Genomic DNA, 7,758 nt, shown 5'->3' with positions numbered 1-7,758 from the left:
CCGCGCCCCCGCCTCGCAGGCCCTGCCACTTCCGCAACCTGGACCAGATGGTGAGGCCCTGCATGCACGCTTAGGCCAAGACCCTTCAGCTTGCCCTCCTCTCTTCCTCCCACCCCAGCCCTGACTGAGCCACCCCTGCTTGAGCCCCAGTCCCCACTGTGTGGCTTTGAGGGGTAACCACAGGTAGTAAAGGCTCAGCCTCTAATTACCTTCATTGCCAGCCAGGCTCTGCACACCTCTGTACGGAACCCCCCAGAGGGACCGGTGTGCAGAACACGGACACCGCAATCCTTGGCTCCTTGGCTCAAGGATTAACCTACTGCTTCGCCACAGGATGACCTTGAGCAAATTATTTAATCTCTCTGTGACTAGTTTCCTTCTGTGCTTCTGTCCCCGTAGCATAGGGACAGTAGCAGCACCTGTCTTCTGTGGCTGATGTGTTAAGTGAGCCAGTACACGCGAAATGCACTGTAGTGTGTCAGCCGAGAGGGGGCGCTTCACAGGCATGAGCTCTTGGCATGCTTAACTCCATTCCTACCACCTGAGGAAATGGAGCTCAGGGAAGCCTCTTCTCTAGAGGCCCGTGTGCAGGGACACAGGGCTCTGAGTCGAGCTTGTCAGTCTCCACAGCCCACATGCTTAGCCATCCTACTCCACGGCTCTGGCAGCTGGCCCAAGAGGGCATCCGGCCACAGTTTGTTCTCACCTGCTCATTTAAAGTCTTCTCTGCTCTCTACTTGCTTCTCCGTCCCCAGGCCCTAACCTCAGCAGCAAGCTCAGGGGTGACTCTGGAGGCAGGCAGGCAGGCCCGCATTTAGCTTGACCCAGCGCTGGGGGAACCTCAGGGGCACAGAGAGGTGGGCTGAGCCCTCTGCCAACTTCCTGCAGATACAGAACCTCGTGAGTCACTGCACGTGCCCAGTGCAGTTCTCCATGGTCAAGGTGTCTGAGGGGAAGTACCAAGTGGGAGACTCCAACACCCTCATCTTCATCAGGGTAAGTCTGGTCTGGGGGTGGAGGGCCTCCCAGAGTCAGCACGATCAGCTTCCTTTCCATGAGACCTTGCCGAAGTCCACGGGCAAAGACAGGAAGTTACCACACACCCCACGCTATAGGCCTTGGGACTCTCCTTCTCTCCCTTGGAGATTTCTAGGCGCATCCTGGCAAAGATGGCGAGCCTGTCCTCTCCTCCATCAGAACCACCACCTTTCATTGCTTCTAACATACTAAGCCTAGAGGCAGAATCAGGGAATGGAGAAGGTGTCCTCATTTTCCCACTCCATTCTACTCCACTCTTCCCACAGGCTCAGTCAGAGCAAGGGGCCTGAGAACCCTAAGTCTGTGTTCACCGTGCAGCCCCCGCCACACAGATGCCATAGTCCTGCTCAGTATATTCTGCAGCGCAAGTAGCAGTACAGGTCTGAGATGTGCCTTCCCCCGGCATTCCTGGTTGCTCACCAGAAACGGTCTGGGTTCTGGGCTGTGGCTAGCACTTGAGGACAGGGCCACGCATTTCCCTTGAGTACAAGGCACTCCTCTGAGCAGAGCAGAAACCTGGTCCTCACCCAGACCCTGAGGCAGCAGCAGCCTTTTGATGTAGGTAGGCACAAGGAACATGGCTCTACTTTCACCTGAGGAAATGAAACCTGGAGAGACTGTGACCTGGCCCAGCACCGTGTAGGATGGGTCTCCCACAGGCTCTTCTACATTCACCGGAGACAAAGCCAGAGGCATCTGAGAGGAATTAGGCCCACATTACAGATATGAGGATAGGAAGGTGCAAATCCTCTGCAAGAAGGGAAGGAAGGGAATGCCCTGGAGCGAACCTATGCAATGCTCGTGTAATCCCCTGTCCAGTTGGGACAACTCTCTGCTTGTAAGTTTGGTCCTCACTCTTGACAAAATGTGTTATCTCATGCACCTCAGGGGAGTAGACTCCAAAATATACCTGCTCCTAGCCATATACATGCACAAGAGAGTATCTGCATGTGTGGGTACATGGATGGCTGCATCCCTGAATAAGCCACAAGCCTGCAAGACGGTCAAGGAAAGGGGATGCCTTTTGCACTGCTCTCAACTTCATCCTTGCACCCTCAGATCCTCCGGAACCACGTGATGGTGCGTGTAGGGGGCGGCTGGGACACGCTTGGCCATTATCTGGACAAACATGACCCCTGCCGGTGCACATCCCTCTGTGAGTCCCTTGAGAGTGCCCCCCCCGCTATGGGGTTGGTTGCGGAAGCATAGCTCAGGGTCGGGAGACCAGCCCCAGAGGTGGAGGCAGGACCCACCTCCAGGTGCGGGAGGTGTGTGTGGGGTTTGGTGGGGTTGGAGGAGGATGGAGGAGTTAAGGCACTGTAGAGGAGAAGCCGTGCTGCAGTACTAACTATAGCCACAAGATGGTGCACAACACATGCAGACTCAGCATTTGTTCAGGGTGCATTTCTGCGGAGCTCGGGTCTGGCTGTTGTGTCCACAGTGGTGGCACCCAGTAAGACTTGGAAGGCATTTATTCCTTCTGCAATCTCTGTCAGCATTTTAAGACACCTCAAATAATCATACAATCTAAGTAAGAGGTGTGGCCCAGCAATAAAAATGCAGCTTTAAACGAGTCTCCCAGCTGGACCCTCTGACTAGATGCCCCCCTCCCCACCCTCCTGGGAGGAATCACTGGTGTTGTCACTATCAGTCACTATTATCTTTAAAGCGGGACTTGTGGCATGGGACATCTGGAGGAGGTGAACAATGAACCCCATCAGCAGGATTTGAACCCTTTCTCCCCTCCTTTCTCTGGGGACTATGTTGGTAGCGCACAAACCAGTCAGCTTCCTGAAGCCCTCAGCTCCACTGGTGCAGCACGAAGTGAGGGTGCAGGATGGACCCTCCCCGGCCCAGCCTACCATGACCATCAGCCGCTCGCAGAGCCCGCTTCCCCCCGTGGACTGGAAGACATATACTGCTTCAGGCCGAAAGCTGAGGCCTTCCTTCTCTTCCCCTCCCAGGCCCTGCAGTGGACAGGGAGCAGGGTCTGGGGCCCTCAGACAGACGGCTCCATTTCTAAGGTACAGGAGAACATTTTTCCTCCTCTTTCGGAGTCCCTATTCTCAGAGGGCGTCCCACCTCAAGATAAAGGGGGCAGTGCCTGTAGCCTAACAAATCTCAGGTGTTCAGAACATTCCAGTGCTTTAGTTAGTTCACGATGCCAACTCATATCATACACAAGGAGGCTGAGGCCCCGCAAAGGGGACACACAAGGCCAAGGTCCTTCTGCCAGTCATGGCAGAGCGGAGTCTAAGACCTCTCCATGAGACAAGTCACCTCTGGTTGTCAGACCTCTGGTCTGGGATCATCACTCACAGGACCTGAAATCACCCAGGCGTGGACCGGGTTTCCTTCCATTCCTTCTACCTGCTACCTGGGGAACCGAGAGAGGAGGCTTGAACAGTGACTGCCACCGGGGGACTTTCCAGCAACATTGGTGTTCAGGTCCGGGGAGAGCCTTGCCTTCCCTTCCCAGAGCTAGGGGGTGCACTCGATGACCCTGACAGCCATACAAGTTTCCCTTTTCAGACTGTCGTTCTTCTTTTTCAGGTCCCAGGAAAGGTTTCTTACTTCGTCTCAGAGGCAGTTGTCAGCTGGGGACAGCAAGCCCAATCCCCAGTTCTCATCCACTCATAGGAACCAAGACCAATGGTGCACCCCATCAGGGAAGAGAGAGACCAGATACCCCGCGGAACTCCCGAGGGGAAGGACTCCCACATCTTGGGTTCATGAGGAGACAGCCAGCCGGGGAACCCGTGCCAGTGCCCCCACCCCTCAGAAACCCCAAACGCCTCAGGCCACCACCAAAGAGACATCTGCAAGAGGACCATGTCCCTTGCCTCATTACTCTAGCCCAGCCCAGCCCCTGGGCCGCATGCTGTCACCCTGGGGTGAGGCTGAGCGTGCATCCCTCCAGCTCAGGGAGCCAGTGTCTGTCCGTTCTCCATCTCCTGCCAAAGGACTCACTAAGATCCCCGTCCTACTGTCCCCTGCTCGCCCTCCCACCCCAGGACGAAGCTTTCCAGGTACTCTTAGTGGAGGACCAATAGCAGAACTGAGCAGAGGTCCCATCCCAGTAAGGGTTGTCATGGGAGACTTGGCCAGGTGTAGGCATGAGGACATCTCTGTGGAAGGGAGGAGGCAGGGCTACCAGCAGGCAGACATCCAGGTCACTGCAGAGGCTGGAGAGCCCCAGGAGCTAGGCCCACAGGAGTGGGAGGGGAGGTGCACTCTCCTGCCCCTGGGCAGGCCCAAGGAGCAAACCATCTACTGTAGCCATGAGGAGGAGATTGTGTCCAGTGTGAAGAAGCTAGAGGTGGGGATTGTCCATCCCCAGGGTGCAGAGCCGCCGCCAGTCATCCCTCGAAGTGCAGTCTATGTCCCTAGCCCAGGTGGGCGGTGGCCTGAGCTTCGGGGTCTGTACGATCAAGTCATCCAAGAACTGGCTCGGGGCCCTCCACCCCTCCTTAAAGTGGACCTGGGAGCCTGGAACATAGCCTCTACAGAGTCCCCCAAGCCAGCTGTTACTGCAGGCCCAGGAGACACAAAAGAGAAGCTGGGAGCCAGAGACAGTGGGCCACTGGCAAAGGCAAGCCCTCATGCCAAAGGCACCCAGATGTGGAAGGTCTCGCCTCCAGGAGGGCAGAACTGCTCAGCCCCTAACGTGTCTGCCAGCCCTGAGGTCCCCACACCTTTGCCCTCAGGACCCACTTCTCACAAAGCCAATGGATGTCAGGGCAAAGGCAAGAGAACACTCCGGAAGCCCAAGAAGGTCCCATCCATCTACAAGCTGAAGCTGAGGCCCAGGATTCGGCCCCGGAAAGACCACAGACCTGAGAAGCATCCTTCACGAATCCCCAAGCCACTGGCCTACCTCTGCCTGGGTCCAGCTAGGGCACCCCCCAGGGAGAGGCCACTGAGAGCCGCCCTAGGCAGCAAGAGAGAAGCACCCCAGGTGGATGGAGCTTCAGCAAGAGAAGAGGAGGAAGAAAAGAAGAAAGAGCCACCGGCTCCCCTGGAGAGAAGCCACCCACCTTGGGAGGGCCAGGGCCCTCAGCAGCTTGATCAAGTCCAGCTCCCCTTGGAGGAGGAATCCTGGGTCTGAGGAGAGCGCAGGTGAGAGAGGAGAAAAGCAAAATGGATGCCCATGTATGCAAGAGCAGACAGGACCTTGACCAGGAGGACATCCAAAGACAAGTATAGGCTCAATCTGTTCCATTGAGCAAAAGGACAACCCATCACCCCATTCCAATTCCAGCATTAGCCTAAGGGCAGTGGGGTGACTCTTTATCATACTGCACCCACCAAAATTGTTTCCAAATTCCTGGCCTCTCACCATGGCCACCTCTTCCCACAGCTAAGTCATTAAACACATGTGGTTCTGTCATGGAGCCCTCAGGATTTGGACTCCTCTACTCTAGGACTGTGGAGCCGTAGAAAGGTGTAGTTTCAAGCGTCATCCGATTGGAGGGAGTTGGGGGGTGAAGGAGGCTTCCTTTGCAGAGAATCCACCAGCCTTTCCAGATAGCCTGCTTTCCTGGAGGTGGCTGGTGGCTCAGAACCATGGACAGGGACACGAGCTGCCCAACGCAGGCTCCTGCAGGTCGCCTTACCAAGGACTTCAAAGCTTTTCTATGAGGCTTGGGAACCCAAACCATTCAGGGGCAAGAGGGATGGCTGAGAGTACTTCTAACACACCTATGTCTCAGAAGCCATGTCTGAGAGGCCACAAGGTCTCAGTCCTGTGCGGGAAGAGGACACAGGAGAAGCTGGGATTGAGTTCTGTTATAAAAAGGTTGCAAAGGCTAGGGATTTAGCTCAGTGGTTTCACCACCTGCCTGGCAAATGCAAGGGCCCAAGTTCGATCCCCGGTACAGAAAAAAAAAAAAAAAAAAAAAAGTTGCAGAGAGAGCAGCAAGGGGAAAAACTACATTCCCTCCTGGTTTGGAATTGGGCAGAGAGATGTGTCCCATGTTCTTCTCCTTTGATCTCAGTAACCTGAGCTTTTGGGCTGGTGACCATTTCATCACTGTCACCCTCCTGCCACACAGAGCTCAGCAGACAGGTACTGTAGGAACCGCTCCCCTCCTTCCAAGTGAAACAGAGCCAACACCTTGGTACAGAAACAAGGGAAACACTCCCTGATGTTTAATCTGACTTCTGATAACAGCCTAATGGGCATCACACACACTTCCAGACCCTGTGGTGGGAAACCCTGGTGGGGAAGGGGGGAGGACAGAGACTCAGAATAGTTGTGGAGGGGCCTGAAATCCAAGACCTGGGGTGAAGCGCAGGGCTGTGAGGGGGAGCCTGTTGGGGGTACATTCCATTGGTTCCCACGGGGGGGGGCACCAGAAGCCTGGGTCCCCCACCCTCACCTCAGGTGCCTCAGAGTTTGGGGTAGGAGGGCATATGAGATATTGTCATCCTCCTCCATCCCTCTGGTGAACCAGGGGACAAGGGTGTGAAGACAAGAGTGGGCAGCCCTCTTCCTTACCCTCCTGGCCACTCTAAAGTGTGGGGGAGGGGAGCCACCACCTCTGTTTCAGAGGGAGGCTCAGAGAGGGCAAGACACTTGCCCAATCATGCAGCACAGCAGGGACTGAAACCCAGTGCAATGGTCTGCCCAAGGTCAGGGCAGCTGCTGTAGGGGGTGGCAGGTGCTGTAGGGGTGTGCTGCCCCCGGTGGGGGAGGGGGTGGAGGCCAGTGGGGGAAGCGGAAGAGAGAATCACAGATTCCCCACACACTGGATCGTAATGATAAAGCCCCCAGCAATGACCCTTCCCCCAGCCTCCTCTCCATCGTTCTGGGCTACCTGATTTCCTGGCTTAGGTGCTGCAGCCTTGGCTAAGCTGGTCAAAGCTGGATTGTTGTAGGTGACCCCTGTAACCAAGGGTCCCTGACATCCTCCCAGCGGACCAGGGCCAGGGGCTCAGCCTCAAAAAGAACTTCCTTTGGTGGGGGGCAAGGGACACGGCACCGTTTCTCTTTCTCTCCAAGTCCCCCATTAACCCCTCAGGGCATTTCCTAGAATCGTTATTATTGTTATTTCTAAATCAGTACAAAACTGACAGTGATCAGCTCCGGTGACGAGAGGTAGAAACCAGGCCAGGTGGCCGGAAAAAATGGGGTGGAGTGAGTTAGGGCACGGGGATAACTGGTGTTGGAACAGCGGTGTCAGATCCTGAGGGCCTCCACCTATGGGTGGGGATGCAGGCACCTCCCTCAGGCACAGGGGTCCCATGATTCTCTTCCCAGCTCCTGCCCAGAAGAATCAGGGCACCCTGAGATCTGAGACAGGCAGAACTTGGGGTAATCAGAGCGGGGTGGGATGGGGAGACAGAGCCATCACTGGCACAACGTGACCCCCTCCTGGGCATCACTCTGCCAGCCACCAACAGACCCCCAGAACTCCACATCCCCCAGTCAGGCAGATCCCCTGGAGCAGGAGGTAACAGAGGGCTGGAACCTGGCATCAGGGGAAGGAATCTATCCTTTGGGAAATTCCCTCTCCACGCTGTTAAAGCGAAATAAAAATTTTAACCCACGGGGTGATCTGGCTTTGGGGTCAGGATGGGGGTGAGGGGCACCCGGCAGGGACGGACCATCGAGTTAAGGCTGGAAGGTAGGTTGTTGTGTCTCTGGGGGCTGTTTGGGCAGGGAGGTCTCCCTGGGAGCAGGAAGCTCAGCCTTATCCCCCTGACTCATCTGGGACC

The 7,758-nt window shown here is 56.0% G+C and overlaps 1 protein-coding gene across 1 annotated transcript in view; it reads left to right on the top strand.

Moving 5' to 3' along the window:
• Gas2l2 (growth arrest specific 2 like 2) overlaps nucleotides 1–5,396 on the top strand; it is an 8,712-nt gene extending 3,316 nt beyond the window's left edge. The window contains exons 3-7 of the mRNA XM_033762908.1: nucleotides 1–50; nucleotides 889–996; nucleotides 2,098–2,194; nucleotides 2,810–3,062; nucleotides 3,592–5,396. The exon at nucleotides 1–50 is cut by the window's left edge and continues 26 nt beyond it. Of these exons, the coding sequence (XP_033618799.1) occupies nucleotides 1–50; nucleotides 889–996; nucleotides 2,098–2,194; nucleotides 2,810–3,062; nucleotides 3,592–5,146 (2,063 nt within the window). The 3' untranslated portion in view covers nucleotides 5,147–5,396. The remainder of the gene's footprint in view (nucleotides 51–888; nucleotides 997–2,097; nucleotides 2,195–2,809; nucleotides 3,063–3,591) is intronic.
• Nucleotides 5,397–7,758: the final 2,362 nt, after the last annotated feature.

This window comes from Fukomys damarensis, unplaced genomic scaffold (assembly GCF_012274545.1).
Source record: "Fukomys damarensis isolate Sample0158 unplaced genomic scaffold, DMR_v1.0_HiC HiC_scaffold_13, whole genome shotgun sequence".
NCBI lineage: Eukaryota > Metazoa > Chordata > Mammalia > Rodentia > Bathyergidae > Fukomys > Fukomys damarensis.
Note: the sequence above shows the minus strand (reverse complement) of the source record. Positions and strands in the feature narration are given on the sequence as shown.